A 25794-nucleotide genomic window follows, 5' to 3' on the forward strand; every position below is an offset into this window, starting at 1 on the left:
TCAGTCCTTTCTTTTTCATCTCTCTCACTCCAACCTTTTCTCTGTCATCCCTAGTGTAGCCCCAATTGAAAAAATCAGAAACACTTGTCGTTAAACAATTTGTCTTTGTAAAGAGTTGAGTCATTGACATATTCACCTTTAAGCAAATGTTCATTAAAAAGATCTCTTCAATTTCACCATCTTTACTAACCTCTCTAATTTCATCATCTGCATATATTGAATCATCGATCTCTAACAAAACCCTCAAAGCCAATTACCAATTCCTTCGGATATCATTATGCTTGTGAAAATTAGATAAAATTATATACGACAAAAATTATAAAATGAAAACTCATTATAAAATTATTTTTTTGTAAGAAATTCTTTAAGAGGCAGTATTTCTGATTTTTTTCAGGTCAATTACCAATTCCTTTATGATTGTGAAAATTGGATAAAATTAGATAAGAAAAATATTATAAAATGAAAACTCATTATAAAATCATTTTTTGTAAGATTGTTTAACCGCAATGTTTCTGATTTTTTTTAGTTGGGGCTACCATAGGATGAGAGAGAAAATGTTGGAGTGAGAGCGATGAAAGAGGAAGGGTTGAGAGGAATGAGGGAGATGAGCAAGGGTTTGAGGTTTCTTTTATTTAGTTTTGAGAATAAAAATTATTAAAATACCCTTAACCTTAAAACTTAGAATTCATTAAAATTATTAATATATATATATATATATATATATATATATATATATAATATATATACTTGTTTTAACTTATATTCTTTGTATTTTAAAGATATTATTATATTATTTTAATATTTAATTTTATATTTAAAAACTCTTATTTGTGATTATTTACTATAAATAAATCATAACTTGAATACAAATTTATCATTAGTAATATATATATATATATCTATATATATATATATATATATATAATTTTATTAGATAATATAATATTTTGTAACTTTTTTATTTAAATTAATATTTTTATATCATACTTATTATTATGTTATTAAACAAAATATATAATATATAATTTAATATATTTATTGACTATAATTTGTTTATTAATTTTATCAATTTTTTAAAGAATAAAACCTATAACATTTAATAATACAGTATTTAGTACATTGTGATAAATTCTCAAACATGACAAAATGGAGTCTAGTCAAAATATGAAAATATTGAATTAATTATAGTAAAATTCACACTAAATTTTTTATAATGACTAAATATTATATATATATATATATATATATATATATATATATATATATATATTGATTATTGAAGAAAAATAAATAATTGGTAGAATTTAAGTATAAATTTAAATGATACATTAAAAAAGAAAATAAATAAGCAACATATAATAAAAAGCCTATAAACTTATTATTCACAAATTCATTATTTTAAACTTTCAAATTGAATTATCTTATTTGGTTTTGATTCAGATCTAGATGAAACTTTTGCACAATAAAATTAAGGTTAAACCCCTTTAGTTGTTCCTATTTTCATGCGTTTTTTCGAGTTCAATCCCGGTTATAGTAGAATTCCCAATTTAGTCTTAAAAATTGCTAATTTGAATCAATTGGACCCCTGCCATTAAATTTGGTTAACGGGGTTAAGTTTTTGATGAAGTGAGAAAAGTGGTAAGTTTTTTAAACGTGACATGCTGAAACATTTATACATGGCATTTCTTAAAAGATTAAATTTTAATAATAGGGTTTTTGAAATGGGATTTAATAATAGAATTTCCGATAAGTCGAATTTTCCCTCGTTGGTGCTTCTTCTTCTGGTGAATCACCACTTCCAATGGATCCTCCACGTGCCAATCACATCGCAGCCTGGTGCGATCTGGTGAAGGCCCCTGCTTAGAAACGCCATAGCCAGTAACTTCACCAGAGAGGCGCAACCTCAACCTGACGACATCGTTTTCTGGAACGAGGAGTTTCACACCCTTTATGCCTACAAAGACAATGCCTTTCATCCCTGGGAAATCACTTTCTCTCTCTTTAATGTCGGTCTCTCTTTCTCTCCCTCCCTCTCTATAAAAAAAATTGTCCACGTAAATCTCACAAGTCATAAAAAACTTAACCCTATTAAATTAAGTTAACAGGTCCAATTGAGTTAATTTTTCAATATAAAGGACTAAATTGACAAAACTTAGAGGAGATTTTTTCCCCACATAAATAGGGACTTTGGAAGGGATTTAACCTAAAATTAAATGACTATCTTATATACTTTAAAAATATGTTTAATTAGTGAAGAATTTCAACATCATATATTGTTGTGTAATTTTTCTATATAAACAAACAACCAAATTTATTGAAATTTCTTTTAAAATCTATGTTAGTCTAATTAAAATGTTTGTATATAATTTTTTGATAAATTAAAAATATTTAGATTTTTCACATATTAAAATTGATTGCATTTTTTCTTCTATTTAAAATGACTTTTAAAAAAAAGTCTATCAATTGAACCTGACACTTCTGTAGATTTTTTTGTCCCCAAACTTCTTCAATAAAATTTTTTTAGTCTTGAGTTTTTCTGATATAACCTATATGAATCAATATCAAACCATGTTAAGAGACTTAAATTCACAAACTTACTCAAAGTTGCAAGCAGTTAAAGAAGACTATTATTATATATGAACTAAATTAAAGCACCACGAAGTATATATAAATGTTGTTTATGGATAAATATCTTTTATTATTATTATATTTATTTATTTTAATACGATTTATTATTCTTTTTCTTTTTATATATAAATACAACCTATTCATATAAAGAAAATACATAACAATCACAATAGCTATTATGAAAGTATTTAAATTTTTTTATTCTATATTATCTTATAAAAACATTAGTGCTCATAACTTTTATACATCTTTTGCTCTATTGATAGATGTAAAAGGATCACATATTATTTTTTTGATAAAAAAACATATATTGTTTTGTCCTATGCAACCGGAGTCTTTTCTCTATGAGGAAAACGTTATGCATATCTCAATCTAAATTATTTTTAATCCTTTTTTATTAATAAATTTGATTTAATTAATAATTTATTTTTATATTTAAGTCTATAATTTATTTTAATTCTTATATTTTCTTTGACTCAATTCAATCTAATATTCTTTTTAATTAAAGTCAATTTGATCTCTTAGTGTTAAATTAATATCATTTGAAAAAATGTTATACATCTTCAAATATTCAAAAGATACTAATTTAACACTAATTTATCAAAAGAAACCAAATTACCTATATTCAAAACATATTAGAACTCAATTGAATCAATAAAAAAAAATCCAAAGTGAATCATATAACTAAACATAAGAAAAAAAAATTCTAATTAAGTGAATAATTTTTATCTTATATTACTGTTTCTGTTATAAAAACTATTTGACTAAATCAATTTCATTTATTTATGTCTATTTTCTTTTTCAAACCTCACCCAGGCTTAAAATTTTTAAAAAAATCAAGCTAAGCAAAATACTTAATTTATAATTTGAAATTTTAATTCGGAAAGTTGAATATATTCATTCATCATGCCCTATTACAGAATTTTTCATATTTTTAAGGTAGAGAACTCTACAATTAAAAATATGTGGTCCAACATAGACAATTGCCGACATAGAATATAAATAAATAATAAATAAATGGATAATTGTTATCTATACAATTGACATAATGGTTCATAATTTTGCCCTATACATTGTTGTGCAGCCATCAGATAAGCACTGTGGGTTATTACGGAAGGAATGAATGGCGGCAGGTGGTCACATAAATGACAAATTCAGCCCACAATTGCAAGCAAGCTTTCTCTGACAGCCGGAATCGAACAAAGAATAGATCCAAATATACCATTAAGAGCATAAGCAATGGCACAAAATGGGAGAGCCTCAGGTTCCTTGGCAGACAAAGCTGCTGTTCCAAGCCCGTGGGCACTGTGAAAAATATTTAGTCAAGAGCATGTAAATAACTATTATTGCAAGTTTGATATAGATTACTTTTTGAAACTCCCTCATGAAGGTGGCAAATTAGCAATTGTTTCTTCATAATAAGTTTAACCCAACAATGGGAATCATATACAGTCCCCAAAAAATTCATCAGAATCATCTATCACATAATATACCTGGACGCAGTTGCTATTCCCCGAGCAATTGGGTCACGAAAACTGAGTCTATCAAGTGTTGCTTGCACAAAATTTGCACCAACCAGACCAGTTAAAACAACCACAGCTGCTGTGAGAGATGAATTGGCACCTGCAAACAGGGAAATTTTCAAAGCTAGAACTACGAGAAAACAAACAACCTATATTTTTTTAGTGTCGCTTTCACTGTGAATGTATTCTTTCAAAAAATTAAGACTGCATGATTTCCGGATTTGTTCCACAACTCTGAACAAGTTCCAGAGTAGACAAGATTATGGAGATAAATGATTAAAGTGTGGGGAAAATATTTACCGTCAAACAAAGATACAATGCTGAGGGCCAATGCCACTGTGATACATCTGGGTAGAATGGACACAGTTAAAGATGGTTCTAATTGAACAAGACGTCCAACTAAGGCAGTTGAATACAGTGAGAATACTGTTGAGATGATGACAGAGGTGAAAATCTCAGCTGCGTGTCGTTTCACAAGCTGAAAATGATGGGAAAAATAGTAGCCAATGATAAAATGATTCAGCTGTCATGTGTTTGAGATGCCAAAAAATGTTGCAAAGCAAGTTCGGTATTTGGGTATAAATCATGCTAATGACTGCCAAATGGAATATTATGCGCAGAAGGGTATATGATATGCTCATAGATCTACTCTCTCAAGATTGAATTCATATATAATATTCACAAAATATCAAACTCCATATAAGCCAATGACTATTCCATTCACCTATCAAAGGTCTTAGCTACTTTAGAAAGAAACTGAAAAGAAAAAAAAAAGATAATAGGTATGCTTCTAGTAGCATAACCAAGTTAAATTACATATCCAGACAAAAAACAGAAAAAAGCTAGTATCAAGACATCTTTGGGGATTACCTTTTTCAAACTACCCAAAACCCTCTTCATTAGTCCATCCCTTTTGGCTTCACATCTCCGCAATACGATAATAAAATATTTATTATGTACTTTTGCTCAAGTTTAATGAATGCTAGTCAAATTATTCAAAATGAAATCACCAATCCAGGCTTTTAATCTTCAGGAGGCTGGCAAGGGTTAAATGTGCAAAAAAAATTGACAGAGTACTGATATACTCACTTGTTGGACTGTTGCTATATATCATTAGCTACTCAGAAATAACATCTTAAACATTGCCCGGGTATAAGTTTGATTGCAATTTGTCATTGTAAAATACCATAAGCATTTGACAGTATAAACACACTGTATTCATCTGCTTAATCTTTTTACAGCAGTGTAAGATTTATTTACTGGGAAACTTAGATGGTTACCTTTCTTTGCTTGAACATAGAGAAGGAAAATGATAGAATGACAGATCCCAAAAATCCCATTAAAATATCACCAGCTCCAGGATTAGAGGATGCCTTTGTAAGGTAATATCCTATGATGTAGAAAGAATAATCAACAGAAACAAAGTATAGATATATTATGCTGAAATAGCACAAATAAAAGAATTGCTTAGGATCAGGGGACCAGAGTCAATAACCATTTCGTATGACAGATAAAGGAAAAAATCATTTGAAATCAAATGGCAGGCCTACTCTATATGCAACTAGACATCTGAACCATTATAATTTCTAATTATTCTTGAAGAAGGATCGTTCCATGTTGAGTTGAAAATAATTTTTTGTCTGTTAATGGGTTCAGCTACATCCAAGAAGCACCATGAACACAACTTGTATCATAATATAGATATATTGGTCGAGGGTGCCAGAAGCAGAAGCTGGGAGCTTCTTTAGTGCGGACACAAGGATGCATATTGTTGGTTATCCATATAATGGAAGGATGTAGTAGGGATGGCTCTTGTTGATAGTTCTTGCACAAACAAGGATTTAAAGTAAACTATTATGTCTTAGCCCTTAGGCTAAACACATAAAGAGACCCTTCATATTTTGTATTTTCAACCTTTTAGTGGTTCCCTTTGAAATTATTAATTTAACTAACTCAAAGAGCCTTCAAATTAGAATTTATTTTATTTCTTATTTTCATTTTCTGTTTTCACTTTTTAATTACAAAAATGTCACCTTGTATTCAATCTATGTTTTCAAAAATTTGAACAAGAATCAATGAAACTAGCTGTCTTCTGTTTTCTCTGTTATATATCTCTTTTATATATAAGAGATATATAAGAGATATATAAAGGCATAACTCTTTCCTAAAAGAGCAAATAACCAAAGCAACAATTAGCTTGGGGAAGAATTAAATCAGAACTTTTTCTCATCTAGCTTAAGCATGACATAAGAGTAGTGTAGGGGTTTACAAAACAATAACTCTCTCCAAGCAAAAACTTGCCTAGTAGTAAGCAAACAAAGCACTCAAAAGATGGTAGTATTAACAGTGTTTATGATTAGTTCCAGAAATTCTGGGTGAAAAGAATTGAGGCATGAATTCATTAGTTACGACTAATGACCTTTAAATGAATTTGTGGCTCGCACACCCCAACTAAACTTGGTGCTGCTTTAGAAAAAGGAAATTGAACAATATTTCTACAAACAAAAAATCATTCTATTTCCTCTTAAGCCATTTTCATTATCTATTACATATATTAAAGGAATCTGTGGCTCGCATACCCCAAGTAAAATTGGTGCTGCTTTAGAAAAAGCATATTGAAGAATATTTCTACACAAAAAAAAATCACTCTATTTACTCTTAATCTATTTTCATTACATCTATTACATATATCATGTTGACTAGAGTGAACCAGCATTCCTACAATATGACATCTTAAACGGACCTTAAATCACTATTGACTCCTTGATATTTATACATAATAAGACACAACTCATCACAAATTTATGCCATTACATAATAGTACTTTTTGATAAATTTCCATCACACTCTGCTACGTTAAACTGAAAGCCCTTTGGTGACATAACTTTACATTATCATAATTATCAGGCAGTATATCAAACCATATCAGTCGAGTATAGCTGCAGTTACCTTTATATTAGCAGAAAGTCATTTGATATTTCATTGTCCTACTAAAAAGATTTTACAAACCTGATTTGAAGAGCAAACGTTCTACTACTTATTACTCAACTTGCAGCAGATTTCAAATGGTTATCATAAATTACAAGTATGTACACTGTACTGTATAGTCAGATTAAGTTCCAAACTAGTAATTTAAATCGCAAATTTCTTTTCCTAGTTGTAATTAGCAAACAGGATCCAAAATTCAGAGACACTCACATAATACAGTAACTAATAGTTATCTTCCAACCATACCTAGCACAGGTTCAATCCCTGACTTGGAAAAATACCCGAAAGCTAAAGCTGTCAGATCTGCTGATAATGCACAGCAAATTATAGGATGGAAGACCTTTTTCACACCCGATGGTAACCTGAAAAAGAAAAATAGCAAGCATTAGTGAAAAATTAGAAAACATAAAATTCCAAATATAACATAACAGATAGTAGAAAATTTCAATAGCATCATCATGCATATAGGAATGCTCTCTTCTTTTAATACCTTTCCAGGAGAAACTTTGTTCAAGGGAAAAAGGAATGGTCTACGTGTATATGCAGCAGTTAAAGGAAAATAATTACCCGGTGCCAACCATATAGCCTAACACTGTGGCTGCAAGCAAAAACGGAAGGCATGTTCTGGCACTTGTACCAAGTGATGTAGGGTAAAACAATGCAGAAACAAAAGATATAATGAGAACAGCAGTCCATGTCCACACTTCAAAGGCAGAAAATGGAGACGGCTTTCCCATAGGCTCAGCTTCTACCAGTTCTGTTTTCACAGCTTTTCTTACTGCTATAGCCGTGTAACCAGCGACACAGAGTGTAGCCAACCATCCTCCAACTGAACAAAAACATAAATATCAGTAATTTGCAACACTAATCAGCATAGGGTCATCATAATACAAAAAAAGATACAGGTTTTGAAAAGAAAAGGCGAAGAGGGCAGATTTGACCCTTTATAATTTAAAATGCCATAAGAAGTTTGTGAAAAATGCTGATAGTATCTAATAACTAACTTTGAATAATCAAATTGGCACCGAAAAAAACAGATATGTTATAAAGGGTAATTTGAGGAACTAATCATTTCAAACTGAAGACCAAATAAAACAGTAGTTCAGTCGAAAATCGCTATCAGATAAAAGCAATGACTAATTTGGTAAAGAATGAAAAAATTGAGTTAGTCCTGAATGTGTAAAAAATTTAAGTTAATCACCAATATTATAACTTGATAACAAAATAGCCCTAGTTATGTGTGAAAGTTAACTTTTCAAGTTAAATTTGAATGACAAAATAAAGTTATGGAACCTAAAATAGATATTTCACATTTTCAAGAACTGACATCGTCTAATGCATTTGAAAATCAAATTGGACATCAACCCAAAAAGGCAACTTGGAAAGCAACTCAGCGTGAAACAAAAGAAAGAAGCTTTGACCTAAAATAAGGCCAATTTTGAGGGCAGAGGCAGCGGGAACATCTTTGACGGCAAGGGGCAGAACAACGAGAGAGGGAACATAGAAAAGCGGAAGCCATCTCTGGATGAACAAAAGCGCCGGCTCGAAGAAGCTCACCAATGCCGTAGCCGCAGAGGGCACGGTGGCGTCGAGAGTAATCAGAACCGAGAATATGCAGAACATCCCAAACAAGGCGCTCGGGAATTTGATAGCAGCGGCCACGAATGCTTGCTTCAGAAACTTGTCCGCCGCCAGAATAAGGCCAAGGGACACGACCAAGTGAAGAACACCAAAAACCTAACAAGTAAAACAGAAGCTGAAATGGTATCCGTTGAATGAAAGAGTGACAGGTGGAAAGAAGAAGGACTGACCGTGTGGGTGAGCGAGGAGGAGTTGGAGGTGTTTCCGGTGTCGGCTTGGGAGAATTTTGGCGGCACGTGCCTGGCTTTATGGGTTGGGATAGTGAGCCTTGGTGGGAAAGTAATGGAGGAAATGGTGCGGCCGGAGAGGGTGTTGAGAGTTGAGTTGGGGAAAAACGTGCGGCGGAAGAGTGAAGGGGAGAGAGCGGGTGGTTTCAGTTTGGGAAGTGAAAAGGGTAGAGAGTGTGACACTGATGTAGCCATGGAAACCGGCATAGAGGTGGACATCCTGCGAATTCAACGAAGAGAGAAAGAGTTCACATTTTTGTGGGACTTAAGCGAGAGAGACAGAAAAATTGTATGGACAAGAAGAAATAGTGTTGAATGGGTGGGATGAGATGAGAGTGTACAACCATCAAACTTTCATCCTCTTCAAACTGTGAAAAACTCATAATTCACTGTTTAGATCAAAATCAACCTAAGCAATTAAACACTTGTTCGCAGAATTAAATCAAATAAACCAAATCCTAAAAAAAAAGATTAATTTATAAAAAGAAAGTTTTTCTTTGTTAAAATTATTCTATATAAAAAACTGAAAGTAATGACGATAAAAATAAGGAAAACTTATTTTTGACAACCTTTCATCAGAAGGAAAAGAAGAATCTTTTGGACGAGCCACAGGAAGCATTTTCTGAGAATACTCAAAACTTCCACAACACAAAAGAAAGGGAGAAAGAGTAACCCACAAGATTGTCATATATGTTTATAGAAAGATAAGTATTCAAAATCCAGTAATTAGCAGTATCATAATCCAAAACCAAATCCCCTTCAACCAGTGTATGAATACAGTAGCATTAATACGTTTTTGAACCACAGAAAGAAAAAAAGTATATCTATCACCACCCACAACCTAGTTCATTCTAGCTTTCTCCTTCCACAACATAACATGAAAATCCAAAGCAATATTAAGATCATCCATGGCTTTTTTTCCTTATTCAGAAGGGAATCTATCTCCCGTACTGAAGAATTATCTAATTGTTGCAGTATTAAGTCCAAAATCTATTATTTCTCAACCACAGCAGTATGCAAATTCCCAAACACATTTTCATTCCAAATTTTAGGGACATATTTCCACCTCTGAAGAACAACATTAAAGTCACTAAAAATACACAAAGGAACCTATTGCATATTGGACATATCATACCAGAGGGACCTTCTAGCAGTGTACGAGGTAGAACCATGTATGCCTACAATATAAAAGATTTACCCTTCATAGAAACAATGATAGAGATATATTCTCAAGATAATGAAATAATTGTTACTCAAAGCTACACCAGCAGCATTATCCAGTTGACCATTCTCAGAAAAAGCCTGAGCAGAAGATTTATCAGAATGAACCTTGTCCTTGACAGGCTTATTAGAATTTGATTCAGAGATCCTTTTATCTATATTAAACACCGGGATGTTCAAATATTCCTTAACCAAATTGTGAATAGGTTCCAAAGCTAGCATGCCAGCCAAATTATCAATGGATCCCTCAGTAGGAGGGGAGCACACATCAGTAATCGCAGCCTTGACAGGACTGGCCGTGTTATCATTAGGATATTCAAAACTTTGTCCTTGTTTTTGTTTAGGAACATATTTATGTAGAAAATAATAATAAATAAATAATAATAATAATATCAATAATGATAGGATAAAAATATGGATAAAAGAAATTTATCAAGTCATATAAATAATAACAATATATTATAAAATTATAAATAAAAGATTAAGAAGAGTTTGAATTTGCTCTTGAGTTTTCTTTGAAGAGAAAATCTCTCATCTCTACAGAGTAAAACAAAATTATTTATGTTTCTCTTCCAATATACAATTACATGTTCGATTGAAAAAAAGTTATATGTCCTCCTCTTTCCAGATACAACAAACAACATGAAATTAGTAAAACAAAAAATTTCAATAATGTTTTAAGACAATATAAAACATAAGACTAAAAACACTTCAAGTTATTGCATTTGTTGTCTATTTTCCTAACCTATGTAAGGTTCTATTTATAAATAGAAAAGAATAAATAGTAATAAATCTAATTAAAATAAAATAATAAATCTTATTAAACTAAAATAATTATAATAAATTAATAAATATTCAACCATTAGTATTTATTCATCAAATTAATAGTCCATAAAAATATGAACAATAATATAATGATTTATTTTTTTTAAATTATATTAGATATTTCCCATAACCTCTGTTTAACATCCTTACCAAGGAGAATTGAATGATTGTTTTCAACCTTTCTTCTACTACATTTACTTATAGAATGACTAATCATCTAAAGGGTGTTGCTCCCTCCACCACCACACCTTTCTCCCTTCACCTCCCTAATTTATTTTAATTTCAATTATATCCTCATATTAAAATTTTTTACTTTTACTATTTTAATTTATTTCAAACCTAGTTCTCCTACTTTACTCCTGCACCCAATCTTTCCATCTTTCATTTTCGTTTAATAATTTGTCTTTCGTTTTACTCTGCAACTCAATCTATCTTCTCCGTTTCACTTCTCCTCCTCCGTTTCTTTCTTCTTCATTTTCCTTACATTATTAAAATACATTAAAAATATATTAAAAAATAATAAATCAAAACATTTAAATTAAATTATTAAAATATTTCTAAAATAAAGAATAAACTAATAAAAGAAATCCTAAAATAAAAAAACGTATGTCAACATCCGTTTTACCTTAAACGGATGTTGACATCCGTTGAAGGATTTTGACATCCGTTGAAGGATTTTGACATTCGTTGAAGGATTTTGACATCCGTTGAAGGATTTTGACATCTGTTGAAGGATGTCTTAAAGGTTACGTTTTTTATTTTAGGGTTTTATTTGAAGGTTTATTTGAATACACACCTTGAGGAAGCAACACACACTGCACCACTCCACACACTGCACTACGAGAGCGACACTGCACCACGAGAGGGAGACTGCTTGATAATTCTTTCCACCACCACCAACCTTTGCAACTTGTAAAAGAAAGAGAGGAAGAAATATAATGTTAAAATGAAAGAAAAATATTTTACTCATAGTGGAATAGGTTGTGAATGGGTAAAATTAAAAAATAACCCTAAAAATAAAATTTTACTTAGGGGCAAAATAGTAAATGGGAGGTGGAGTGAGAAAGGTGTGGTGGTGGAGGGAGCAACACCCTTAAATTAATCATAAATGTTATTATGCTCACAAAGTTTGTTTTTAATTTGTTTAATATGGATAAGAAATTTAACCACTAAAATTAATAAAAAGAAAAAATTTACTACAGCAACATATGAAAATGAAATTGTAAAGATGGAATGAGGGACAAAAAAGTTGTTAGATATATTATCTTTATTTTATATTTATCTTTTATCTTTGGTTACTGTGTTACTATTTCTTATTTGTATTTTGGATTTAGCCCATATTTCTTCTGTTATAAATAGAGGACCCTATTTGTATATTTTAACAAAAGGAAGATTAATCTCATACAAATTTTTTATTATATTCAACATGATATCAAAGTCAGGTTAAAGTATATCTAGGGATATTTGTTGTTTGTTGAACGTATTGTTTAATCTGCAATCGGTCATTATCGTACCACCAATTAATGTCTAGTCTCACGCTCGAGATGTATATACCTCGACGTGAGAGGGGTGTTGAAAGTCCCACGTTGGCTAGAGATAAGACCAATTTAGAGTATATAAGTGGATGCATATTTCACCTTACAAGTCAATTTTGTATGGTTGAGTTAGGAACACCCATTAATGTCTAGTCTCACGCTTGAGATGTATATATCTCGGCATGAGAGGAGGTGTTAAAAGTCTCACATCGATTAGAGATTAGATTAATTTAGAGTATATAAGTAGGTGTAAACCTCACCCTATAAATTCTTTTTTAACAAAAGTACTATCGATTTGAAAAATTATTAATATAAAACCAAGATACATGATTTAAAAATAGAAAATAATAATTTATTTTTCAGATGATATAGTGTTTTTATAAGTTAAGCACTTTAACTATTTAATTTTATTTTTATATATAAAATTTTAAATTGTTTTTTTTTTCATCACTTCTTTTATTTAAAATAGATTCAATTCCCAATTCAAAATAAATGTAAAAGGATTCAAAATAAATATCTTTCTCTACTATGTGATGTTGTTTAATGAATTAATACTCAACTTTTTTACTATTAAAGAGGTAGATCCAAACAAGGAAATAAACAAAAGTATTTATTCAAATTTCAAATTTGTATAATTAAGTTAATCATGAATGTTATAATGCTCATAAAGTGTTTTTTATTTCTTTAATAGGTCTAAGAAATTTAATCACTAAGATTTATAAAAATTAAAATACTACAACGACATATGAAAATGAAATTGTAGAGATGGATAGAGAAAAAAGAGATTAAGAATGAATTACAAAATATCGTATTGAAGATAGGAAATAAAAAAAGAAATATTAATCTAAAAATTTATCCACGAAGGTATAAAATCAGGATACATGATTTGAAAATAGAAAATAATAATTTATGTTTTATGATCATGTACTGTATTTATAAGTTAAACACTTTAACGATTTAATTTCACTTTTATATAGAAAATTGTAAATTATTTTTTGTCATCACTTCTTTTATTTATAACAGATTCAGTTCACAATTCAAAATAAGTGTAAAAGGACTCAGATAACGTGGTTATGACAATGAACAATCACCGTTGGACAGACTAACCTCATAACTTACCAAATAGGAGATTATGCATTCATAATTTTACTGCAAATATAATTCATATAAAAATCCATACGGTGTCAAAGCTGTAGTCAAACTTGAAACTTTCTTATGGCTGAACTTGCATTCCATTTCCTTAACATATATTCCTGATTAATTATTTGCTCAGAAGCACCGCAATCCATATAAAGGACAATAATTAGTTTCACTAATCATGCTTCTTACTGCTAACACTAACTTTTGAAGTAGCAGAGAAGGTATGACCATCATGTATTCACACCCTACCTACAATACACGTTTTTGGTCATCAAAAAACATGACAAATTAGGAATGAATGATCATATGACATAAATAGATTCTAATACTACATATGATCACCTTCAATACAATTTGAACCGAAAGCTATCCAAAAACAAGAACTTGCTCTTGCTACTTGGTTAGGTTATCTTCCTAAAAAAGGAACATGCAGCAGGGAGCAAGGTCCTAATGAACACCCTGCACAGCCTCCTTCTGACGACTTTGTTGAGTGTCATTAGTAACATGCTGATCATTCTGGCCAGACCTAACATCCTCGTTCCCAGGAGTAGCAACACCAGGTATCTCCCCAAGTCTCTCCTGCAACAACATTATATCATATATATCAGATAGCAGACTCAGTCTGCATAAATTTTGTATGGTCGCAAGAGTGGAATTGAAAATTAGAAAGTCATATTAGTCATTTAGGCCTTTTCCTCCTCTGGAATCTGGGTCCAAATACGAGTGTCATCAATAGGTATAACTTGGTATCGGCAACAGTGCTTGCCAATTAGAATAATAGACAAAAAAATAGGTACGAAAGCATTTTAAGATTTAAAAATCACCTTGAGGGAAGCATTCTCAGAAAGTAGCTGCTCGTACTCATTCCTGATCCTGCTTACTTCTGCTTGGAGAGTGGCATTTTCTTCTTTCAAAACGTCAGCACGCTGAGCTAGTTCATCGCATTCAGCCTGAGAACAGTACACACAAAAGGGTTTGAAATTTGACAATTATGACCTACAGCCTGAAAAATGAAAAAAGTTACTCTCTGTCACCTGCTTCCGTAACCTGGATCTGCGTGCAGATTCTCTATTAGACTGCTTCCGCCTTTGTCTTTTAAGCTCTCTTTCGTCCTAAAAAGTTAACCAAAAAAGATGAAGATTAAAACAAAAGTTCAGAGAAGTAATACCTAATAATGTAACAACCTGTAGCCAAATTTGTGACTGAACACCATCTCTTGACCCAGCAGTAATCATCCCCCCAGCAACGGCAGTAGAAGAAACCTTTCCATGCAGTGCAGGAATGGCGGATGAAGTTGGCGTGCCCCAGTAATCCATTCCTATATTTAAATTAGTTGTGGGACCAGGAATTGCTCCGGGAGCACTTGCAGTAGATATAGGTATGGCAGGCATAGTTTGGTTAACAAGTGTCTGAGGTCTACTATGTACCCCGTTTTGAGGAGCCGAACTTCCATTTTGAGATGGTTCATCTGTAATATAGCAAAACAAGTGTTTCAGCCGTAACATGGATACACTATTAATATACACAAAGCAAACACAAAAAGAAAAAAATTCCAAACATAACCTTGTCATACCTTCAAAAGAGTCCTGCCTCTCCCCGGATTTCAATTGAGAATCCTACAAAATTCATTGAAATAAATACCAAGGATACTTACTACCAGGCAGTGGAAGCACAAAACAAAAAAAAGGGCAGCATCTACAATACATTACGTTTCTAAAGATCAATTAAAACCTTCTTAAGATACTATAAACAGGAAGATCCTTATTTTTCAAAACATGAGCATGCTAACACTATGTATGAGTATGGGCAAAGCTTTTTAGGAACAAAGGTTTAACAAAAATAATCCTGATGCACATTTACCGGGAATAATAATAATAATAATATTATTATTATTTAAAGCTTTGGAACATACATCAATTCATATATCATATTGGTCAGTTCAATGGTAATTGCGTTTTATTTGAAAACCCTATTAATATATGAAGCTATTTTTTTTTGGGTTAGCATATGAAGCCGCACAACAACCAATTGTGGCCATCCTTAGTCTTTGAGGGAATCAAGAGGTTTTGGGTATGAGATTGAGATACCAAATAAGCAGAGGAAGAACACTTTGATTCCTGTATACAAGTCTTAAGAACAAGGAAGATATTCATAATTGTGTTAACTACAGTAATATAAAACATATCTATCATACTATGTAATTATGAGAACATGTAATTAAGCATGGATTACAGGAAAAGATAAGTATTGCAGAGAATCAATTTGGCTTAATGTCAGGAAGGTCTACAGCAAAAATGAATTAACTTTTACAGGAGTTTATGGGAATTTACAAAAGCTAAACGAGAGACTAATGTGTTTTATTGACTTGGAAAAAGGTTATGATTGAGTGCCAAGAGAAGTTTTACGAAAACTATAGAAAATAAAGGTGTTCGTGTATGATGTAGTAACAACTAGTTTGAGAACTCTAGGAGGAAAAACTAGGGATTTTGGAAAGGATATGATTATATCAAGGCTCACTCTTAAGTCATTATTAGTTTAATCTAGTCTTGGACGTGTTTAGCCTAATTGCATTTTCTTTTTGCGCGTATGTTATTGTTTTGAATATGGAAAACAATTAACTTTACACTTAAGATTTGTAAACAGACTATGTAGGAATAAAACAGTATATCCATTGCAGTTTTAGTAAGAGGCAAGCAGGATAAAACCTAAGCTTATTGTGATTACAAAACACCTACCAAGTACTCAGGCATGTTCTATTATATTGCCACTTGTCAAACTATATTCTATAGTACTCAAAATTAGGCTATAATGACATTGTTGGAAATATCACATCAACTAGCGATATGCCTAAATTAAAGTATAATCCCACTTTACAAACTGGTTTTCTAGACTTGAGTTACTCTTGAATCTAAATTGTAAGATAATCTTATAGTCTATTTTAATAATCGTTATTGTTGGGTCTATTAGATCACCCACACATGTCCAATCCTATAAACTTTACTTTCGTGAAGTCTAATCCTCAACATGAAAAGATGTGTTAAAGATACCACATCTACCTAATCACATTAAAGTATATAATGTATATAAGTGAAGAGATAAGGTAATTTTACGGGTATGAGTCGGGTCCAAACCCAAATTCTAAGATGCATAATAAGAGAAAAATATGGGAATGGCATAAATGAATGTGTGGTCATCCATGACAGGATAGGATAAAAAATGAGTTTATATAACAGAGATATTATGTAGCAAAAGATAAATCACTTTATTTAATTTTTTTGAAAGCTAAATCAATATATTATTGATAATGTAATGAGGAAAAAAATGCATTTTTCATGTTCTGAAAAAGATATTTAACTTTAAGATTCAACATATCATTTGTACTAAATACGCCATTTCATGGCAACTGAAAATAGGGCAATAGGAGTTATACACCCAACACCCATGCCAATTTCATCACTCAATTCACAAACACATTAGAACGTTAAAAAATGATTAGCATGATCTGTCTTAAAATTTGGCTTTAGGTAATAATAAAGTGAACATTTATTAATTCTTTATGCTGTTTTGTAACAAAATTTTACTAAAACCATTCAACCTTTCTTATTTTTTCAATCATAAACTCGCTATTGTAATACTTTTAACTAGTAGTTTCTTACGCACCAAAGTTTTAAGAAGTTGTGTTTACACCCCTAGACAGTTATTTATAGAATTATATCATGCCCAATTACTGAGGCTAGAAAAGTAAAATGCTACAGAATTATATTTTGGTAGTCTAGAAAGAGGTATATCATCCTTCAGATGTCATTTTTCTGAATAAGCATGCAAGAGTCAACACTGACTTAAGGCTGTCACTTCTTGGATAGATAAATATTGACAAGTGGCACAGAACTTACATTCTGGGAATTCTCACCACTTCCTTCACTAGTTCCGTCACTTGCACTATCACCACTGTAAATCCAAATTTCATCAGTATAAGTATAGACAGTATGCAATTGAAAATAGAAAACCAATTAAGGGACTTATATAAAGTGATAAACCATACTTTGGAAACCCTACCCTACCAATATATTTTCTGCAGTAGACAAGACAGATAAAGCCCCAGTATTAAATCTAAACAATATTAATATCAGGAAGTGTCTAACCCAAAAAAATATCAGGAATTTTATAGGCATGTTAAATATCAAATGTTCCTCTAGTCTTATAAAAGTAAAAACATAAAGAAATTCCATACAAAAGCTTTCAAGCTGTATCAAACACCTGCATACTGGCACAGCAAAGAAAGTCAAGCTCAATTACTAGATTTATTTGAATGACCTAGAGTGATGCAAAAGCATCACCACAACTAATACCAGTTGATGATTAATTACATATTAAGAAACAAAAATTCGGCTGAACACTGATTAATTACATGTTAAATATCAAATGTTCCTCTAGTCTTATAAAAGTAAAAACATAAAGAAATTCCATACAAAAGCTTTCAAGCTGTATCAAACACCTGCATACTGGCACAGCAAAGAAAGTCAAGCCCAATTACTAGATTTATTTGAATGACCTAGAGTGATGCAAAAGCATCACCACAACTAATACCAGTTGATGATTAATTACATATTAAGAAACAAAAATTCGGCTGAACACTGAAAGGGATAACAAATAAGAAAAAAGCTCGGACAATTCCAAATAGTTGCTGGATTTAGTTGTACTTGTGTCAGATGTCAAACACTTCACAGACACTTCAAATACTCCTGGTTACATATTAAAATAATTTTACTTTATTTTGAAAAAATTTAAACTAGTAAAGACAAAAAAAATATCTATAAATAAATTGTAGCATTTTATTATGTCTACAATGACCCATGCTCATTTTATGAGTATCTCGTTGGATTTAATGTATTTTATGTTAAATTTATATTAGTTTTGTACATTACAGATAATCCACGTTTCTAAATCATGAAATTACTTTGATTCAAATAACAGAGGCCTTAGTTTAACAACTATTGATCAATAACCGAATCTTACCTCTTGGAATGAATCCCATTAGCAGATTCTCCGTTTGTTTTACCAAGTTCACTATTTTTTCCTGTAATCCACATATTCAAACTACCCCCACTAGCACTTCCTTTTGATCTTTTGACTGGTAATTTTTCCTTCACCTCAGGAGGTTTAGCACCAACTTCAATGGTGCCTGGGTTATTTCCCTGCATGTCAACTTGTAAGTTACTTTTACTTGGATAAAGACAATTAGTGCACAGGAAGGAGAAAAGACAGGAAATGAAAAAAGAAAGACAAAGTGAGTGAGAGGGAGAGCACAGAGAAAAGGAAAAAAATACAAAAGCAGAACACTAAAAGAACTCACCGAAGAATCTGCAATACCATTTGGAGAAGCCATGGCAAAAGGACTGAAAGGATAAGAGCCCTAAAGAAATTGGTAGAAGCATGCGAATATTGGTTAATGAATTATAATTTATGATGACTAATTACAACATAATCTCCACAAGAAAGCATAATATACAAATAATACCGGAGGAATGGATGGATGGGCATAAATGCCACCATGGGGATACATTGCTACATAAGGATGCGGTGGGGTGCCATAGGGAGGCATAACATGCTGCAAGTAAATATACCATCAATAAACCAATGGAAACATGATGGAAAATTCAAAGCCTTCAACAATATATGGGTAAATATAATTTTTTCATGTTACACAATAGATTCAATTTGAATATTATTTTGGATAGACATGGTGTAATAAAACTAACTACATATCATATTCCATCATTATTAACTCATCATAGATTAAGCCATTATGAGAACCAAGTGTAAATAATAACAACAAATATATAAAATACAAAACTGAACTAGAGCTAGAGCAAAAACAATGTCTATATTTGCAATTGGGCTAGAGCTAGAGCAGTTAAAATGTTGATGATAGCATAAGCAAACAATAACGTTTACAACATCGAAGGATTGGTAACATTAAGTTTTGACCATCCCTTCAGATTTCTAAAGACAAACTCAAAGGATACAGTATTCTAAATTATTGTATGAATGAGATAGACCAATCATTATGTATGTCATGAATACCTGGACACCCCACATAAATGGGTGGGCTTGGGGACTTGATGCCAAGAAACTGTGAGGAGGTATGGGAGAATATGTCTGTACCATTAAGAAATTGAGGGTCAGAATACAAGCTTGACAAAAATAAAGCACAATATGCAAATTAAGGCTTTGTCATTGAAAACCTGAAAGTTAGACCAGTCAGGATTAATAGTGGCCATGCCAGTTGTTGGAGACTGCTCCTGGAAAAGACAATAAAATATTTCTAGCATCATTTAAACTCTTAACTGCCAATATAGACAAAACAAAAGATCCCTGATAGACCTGTGACGTAGCTGGAGGTGTCTTAGACTCCTTCTCCTTAGGGGTTTTGTCCATGTCACTACTACCCATGCTTTTATATAGGTATCTTCCAATAATTTACACTATACCATTCTGCACCAAGAACAAAACTTATATCACAAGGCAGCCAAACGGACACAGAAACAACTCTCCTGTGAAACCCACAACTAGTTCCATAACAAAAAAGTTATCCCAGGGAGACAAAACACTTCATGAACCCGTTATCAGTTAAACTATTGTACAAAATTCTAGTATTACACACTTCTCTAATTGGTTATATTGAAAGAAAATCAACTAATGCAATTCTCCCTTTGCCCACAATAAACATAGCCGCATAATCAACAATCCATTATTTATCTTAAATTTCTCTCCTATATTTTCCCCAAACAAGCATAGCACTGGCAGGTGTTCTTCAGTGTCCTAACAATACGGCGTTACCACATTAGTCCCCACCTAAATTGACTCAGCAAAAATGATCAAATACTTAATTTTTTTTTCAAGAAATAAAACACACGGTGAAATTCATAAAACCCAGCAATCCAGCACCGTGAACAATTAAAATTGTGGAGGAAGAGAGCTACGAACAACAAATTACAGCCGAGAACAAGAAGCAATTCGCAAAGCTAACGCAGAAGAAATATAGTGAAAACCTTATATACATGATGGCCGTTGAAAAAATACTTCGGGCGGAATTTGTTCTGGAAACGATGAAGAAGGCGATTTTGTGGGAAGAATTGAAGAATGAGGAAGAATTAGGGTTGGTTTGGTTTGGGTTTAGGTTGAGGTTTGATAGCGGGTGGCGGTGTGTTGTTGACGGTGAGAAAGCAATGCACAGGTCGTACGGTGTCGCTGTCCCGTGGCAGAGATTTCGTTAGTGCTTCGATTTCGGAAAGAACCAAAATGGAATGCCCGTTTACTCCTCCGGTATGTTGTGCTCCTAATTTTTAATATATCATACATTTATTCTTATCTAAAATTGGTATGCAGCTAAAATCTGTTTTTATTATATATATTTTAAGATAAATAATATTCAAATTCATATAAATTTTAATGTATAAAATATTACATATTAAGTGTAAAAAAAATCTTATTAATTTAGTTTAAAAATGCTAAGTTGCACAACCTCAATTTTAAAAATTCTTCAAGAAGATTTATCTTGCTTGTGTGTGATAGTTGATCATTTCCAAAGAGAAGCATTAATCAAATGCCATTTGCATGTATGTAGATAAATTAATTTATGGTTTATTTCCTAATTATTTTCACCCCTTCCATTTCAAAGTTATCAAATAAAAACCGTAGAAATTTAATGACCAGACACAAAATGCAAAAATGTGACTTGAACAACACTTAGGTTAAGAGAGAATAATGTTTATGACAAATTTTAAAAAATAATAATAATTAAAGGGAACAAAGATATTGTCAAAAATTTGACTAAAATATATCTCAAAACAAACATGTAAACTAGAATTTAAAATGTCAAAACACTATAAAGAAATTATGAAAGTCTACAAATTGTATTATTTATATTATATATTTAAAGCGGTTTGTGATAATTATTAAAAATAAACTAATAATTTATAATATAAATAAATAGATAGTAGAAGGTTAGCAACCACTTTGTTTTCTCTATTTTCAAAACAAAATAAAGTTGTGTTAACCCACAACTTCTGTTTTTTTATTATTTTAAATAGAAAACAAAAATCGTGAAAACATTTATTTGAGAACTATAAATATATGTAGGTACAGACTCATTTATGAAATCATAATTACCTTAGAAAACAAAAAAAGGTTCAGGCTCTGACTCGAATTAAGAATAATTTTCTGACATGGATTACTAATCAAACAAATGATGTGCTTGGGTGTCAGTTTGACTTTTGCAGTTTAATAATTTTATTATGTCTCCCAATAAATGAAAAATTTTGAACTTGGTTATTGTTTTCTTCTGTTGTGCAATTCTCTTCTTCTCTGTTTTATTCTGTTATCTTTGATTAAATTCAACTTTTCAATTTTCAAATTCTAGTGATATTGCAAATTATGAAACTTTTATAAAAGTATAGTTGAACATTGATTTAGTTAGAAATTGGTTGTTAATTCTCAACTATTCATTATATTCAATAATAGTTGTTATGTTTCATTTTAATCTCTCAAATTGATAAATTTTTGTAACTCAAGAAATTTTGCTTTTTATGATAAGGTTTGTTTTAGTTTTTTTGTTTTCTAGATACAAAGTTATATATTTTTCATAAATTTACACTTTGTCATTATAACATCCCACAAACTCAATAATTCCTTAATTTAAATTATACACGATTCAACGATTAAGTATAGCATCATGTTCTAAATATAATATTACATTTTCAAAGAATAAGTATGTAGTGAAAGACAATTAAAAAAGTTGAAGTTTAACATTCAAGTGATATTAAAATTTTCAAAAGTACATATTTAAAAAAAAAACTAAATTTAATTTTTATTTAAATGTCTTCTATGACTCTTCTTCTATTCTCGAACTACTTCACTCACTTGTAAGTTTTTTTTCTCATATATTCACAAACAATCATCAGAATACACAAAAGCAGGGTGAATTAATTTATAAATTTTCATATTTAACATAAAAATATTAAATAGCATACAAAATTATGTGTGAAAAACAAACTTAAATGTTTATAAACTTACTTAGAATAACTAGTCAATATGCATAGTGACGGTTGACTTATCCAAAACTCAATTTTCTTTTCTTCAACTTTATTCATAACTTAATTCTCAAAATTCACATAGACTACTTCATGTTTCACAAACCTTCACATTTACAAATTAAAGTTAGACATCTTAAACTATTAGAAAGTGGTTTTAAACCTAACTTAAACCTACAAAATCGGTTTGTAAGGTGATGTTTGTACATACTTATATATTATAATGTCCTTATCTCTAGTCGATGTGAGACTTTCAACACATCCCCTTCACATCGAGGTATAAACATCTCGAGCGTGAGAGTATAATTAATGGGCCCACATAGATCTCGCTAGGATAGGCTCTAAACATGGCTCTGATACCATATTAGAAAGTGGTTTTAAACCTAACTCAACCCCACAAAACTAGCTTGTAAGGTGAGGTTTACACTCCACTTATATATTATAATTTGGCCTTATCTTTAGTCCATGTGAGATTTCCAACATAAACATAAAGTTATTATGATCAAAATTAATTGAATCTAATTTTTATATATTATCAATTTATTACAATTCAACTTTCATGATTCTAATCTTCCCCATTTAAATTTTTAAGTATATGAATCAAAGGTAACATTTCAAATGTCTTCCATCCATCCCAATGACTCAGCCAATCCATAATCTCAACCAACAACCAAAACAAACGATCATGAGGCATTATACCATTTATTAAACTACATAACCAAGTTTAATGGCTAAAATAATTATCAATCCAATGCAATTCAAACAACACAAAAAATATATAATTATAGACTTCACTTCCAAAAAAACTAATTTATTGAATGAGCTTGTGAAACTCAGTACCTATCATGCTTATTTCTAATTCATTTTGTGGTGTTTCAATACTCAAGAGTAATGTTTCTAACTAAGCCATGACATGTTAAGCCCACTAGCTCTCTAACTATGACCATCTTTCATATTGTCATGTAAAGCCTAATTCAACTCACACCACCTAAATGTCATAAGTTAGACTCTACCCCGAAGTCTCCTTCAATATACGTTGACTCACCGTAGATTAACATTTTTCCTAGGAAATAGCTAGCATGACTCACTATTATCACGATTACAACATCAATATGTAAAAACAAAGTTATAATAACATAATAAGACTAAGAATTCATCATATCAAGACTATACTCAAGAATAACATTCAATTCTCATACTCACTGAGCAAAAACACATTTTTAATCATAACTTCCATCAATGTTGTTGTTCATTCTCATCAACATTCTACGTGGTTACAATACCCTAAAACTTTGTTTGATGAAAACATTAAATCATACATCACTTACCTTCTATTAAGTATAATAACTTAATAACACATGTACAAACTAGTTGAGGTTTTAAAAATAAAGTTACAGCTTCCAAAAAGTTCATAAAATTATGTTTTTACTTTCAAATTAAAGATAATTGAATTAAGAATGCAATACAAAAGAGAATCAACCCAATTAAAGATAATTTCAGCTCAATCTAACATTAACGAATCATAAATCAATTTTTCCTGAGATGACATGTTGGAAGTCCCACATCGACTAGAGATAAGGCCAAATTATAATATATAAGTAGTTGCAAACCTCACCATACAAGCCAGTTTTATGGGGTTGAGTTAGGCTTAAAGCCCACTTCTAATATGACACAAGACTGAAAAACCTAATTCATCCATTGGGAATATAGGCTTGCCTAGCTAGTAAAACAACTTACCCATCGACTTTGCATAATGCAAACCCCTAATTTTTGCAGTTTTGATCGCACCAAATATTAAAACACTCATTTTCATCCATCACACAACCCATAAATGCACCAAAAACACAATTTATACAAATTAATTCAACCAAAACACTAAAAGTTTCATGCGATTTTAGTCATATGCAACCAACAATATGATCAAACTGATACTAGCTCCCCTTGTCTCGATTTAGCTCTTATAACCACCCAACTTTCCTTCTTCCACATATATATTTGGGTGGTTCCTCTCCACACCAACAAAACCATATCAATGATGTGGACCTATCATTGTAATCAAAACATGCAAAATCAAAGAGAGAAATTGAGTCTCATGCACTCTTGCCAACATGCAAAACATCCAAAATTGTTGACCTAAAAAGAGAAAAAGAAAAACTTACTGTAACTAAAGTCTTTTTAGTTGGATTTATAGTGCTTTGCGCCACGAATGCAATGGTGATTCCTTGTCAATAATTTGGTGAAGGTGAAATAAAATAATAAAAAGAGATTGAAGAAAAAGTTTGAGAGGAGGTTTTTGCGTAAGTAAAAGAGGAGGAAATGTTGTTGGTGTTTTAAGAATTTTATAGTCATTAATTTTATTTTTTCAAATATTTGAAAATCTAAAATATCATGAAATTAATCATTAAAATCATATAAATTTAATGTTTATAAATCATATACCAATTGAAATATGGGATTTGAAAAAGAAAAAAACACAAACAGTCTTACAAATGAGTAAATACAACATTAACTATGTAAAACAATAACAACTTCATAACATTTTTGTCACTATTAAATTGTTGTTGAAGTTACTAGCCAAAAATGAAAGAAAGATGAACATGCCTATGGCTAGAGTAATTAAAATAGGTTTGGTCAAAACATCAGTTTTTGAGAAATCTTAAAATTGGTTAGGCTAGATAAAAAACATTGTGACCTAAGTGGAATGGTACCATTTTTTTCCCAGTCTATTTTGCCTGCTACTTATATATATTTAGATCAAGTTAACTAAAGACTATTTTATAAAATAATAATTACATTTTTTAAAGTATAAGTAATATTAATTTATATATATATATATATATATATATTATAATTTATATATCAAATCATTATTTTAAAATTAATTTAATTAACATGACTTAAATAATAAAAAAACATATTTTATTTATTATTGTGAAAAATGTTTTTGTTGTCCTTATATAACGTCAAATTAAGT

At 30.9% G+C, this 25794-nt stretch overlaps 2 protein-coding genes across 4 annotated transcripts; both read right to left on the bottom strand.

Annotated features, from left to right (window-relative positions):
- Window positions 1–3620: 3620 nt before the first annotated feature.
- LOC124840537 (plastidal glycolate/glycerate translocator 1, chloroplastic-like) lies at window positions 3621–9309 on the bottom strand. Its single transcript, XM_047316604.2, has 8 exons — window positions 8951–9309; window positions 8561–8876; window positions 7707–7968; window positions 7386–7501; window positions 5432–5541; window positions 4452–4629; window positions 4122–4251; window positions 3621–3933 (listed from the first exon to the last, which is right to left on the bottom strand). The coding sequence occupies exons 1-8, from the start codon at window positions 9224–9226 to the stop codon at window positions 3783–3785; spliced, it is 1539 nt and encodes a 512-aa protein (XP_047172560.1). The 5' UTR covers window positions 9227–9309; the 3' UTR covers window positions 3621–3782.
- A 4569-nt stretch (window positions 9310–13878) lies between these two features.
- LOC124840532 (bZIP transcription factor 16-like) lies at window positions 13879–21065 on the bottom strand. 3 transcript variants are annotated; one of them, XR_007029049.2, is made up of 14 exons: window positions 20781–21064; window positions 20113–20223; window positions 19974–20030; window positions 19813–19887; window positions 19247–19336; window positions 19082–19141; window positions 18745–18923; window positions 17622–17676; window positions 15302–15344; window positions 14913–15196; window positions 14763–14840; window positions 14553–14678; window positions 14071–14307; window positions 13879–13977 (listed from the first exon to the last, which is right to left on the bottom strand). XR_007029049.2 is itself a non-coding variant. In XM_047316598.2 (13 exons), exons 2-13 carry the CDS (start codon window positions 20179–20181, stop codon window positions 14176–14178), a joined length of 1170 nt encoding a protein of 389 aa, XP_047172554.1. In that variant the 5' UTR covers window positions 20182–20223; window positions 20781–21065; the 3' UTR covers window positions 13879–14175. The 3 variants fall into 3 exon arrangements, 2 of the variants coding, with proteins under 2 accessions (XP_047172554.1, XP_047172553.1); XM_047316598.2 differs by having other exon boundaries at window positions 13879–14307; window positions 14991–15196; window positions 20781–21065; XM_047316597.2 differs by having other exon boundaries at window positions 13879–14307.
- Between the last annotated feature and the right edge of the window lie 4729 nt (window positions 21066–25794).

The sequence above is a fragment of the Vigna umbellata genome, chromosome 1 (assembly GCF_029865625.1).
Source record: "Vigna umbellata cultivar VRB3 chromosome 1, Vumbellata_1.0, whole genome shotgun sequence".
NCBI lineage: Eukaryota > Viridiplantae > Streptophyta > Magnoliopsida > Fabales > Fabaceae > Vigna > Vigna umbellata.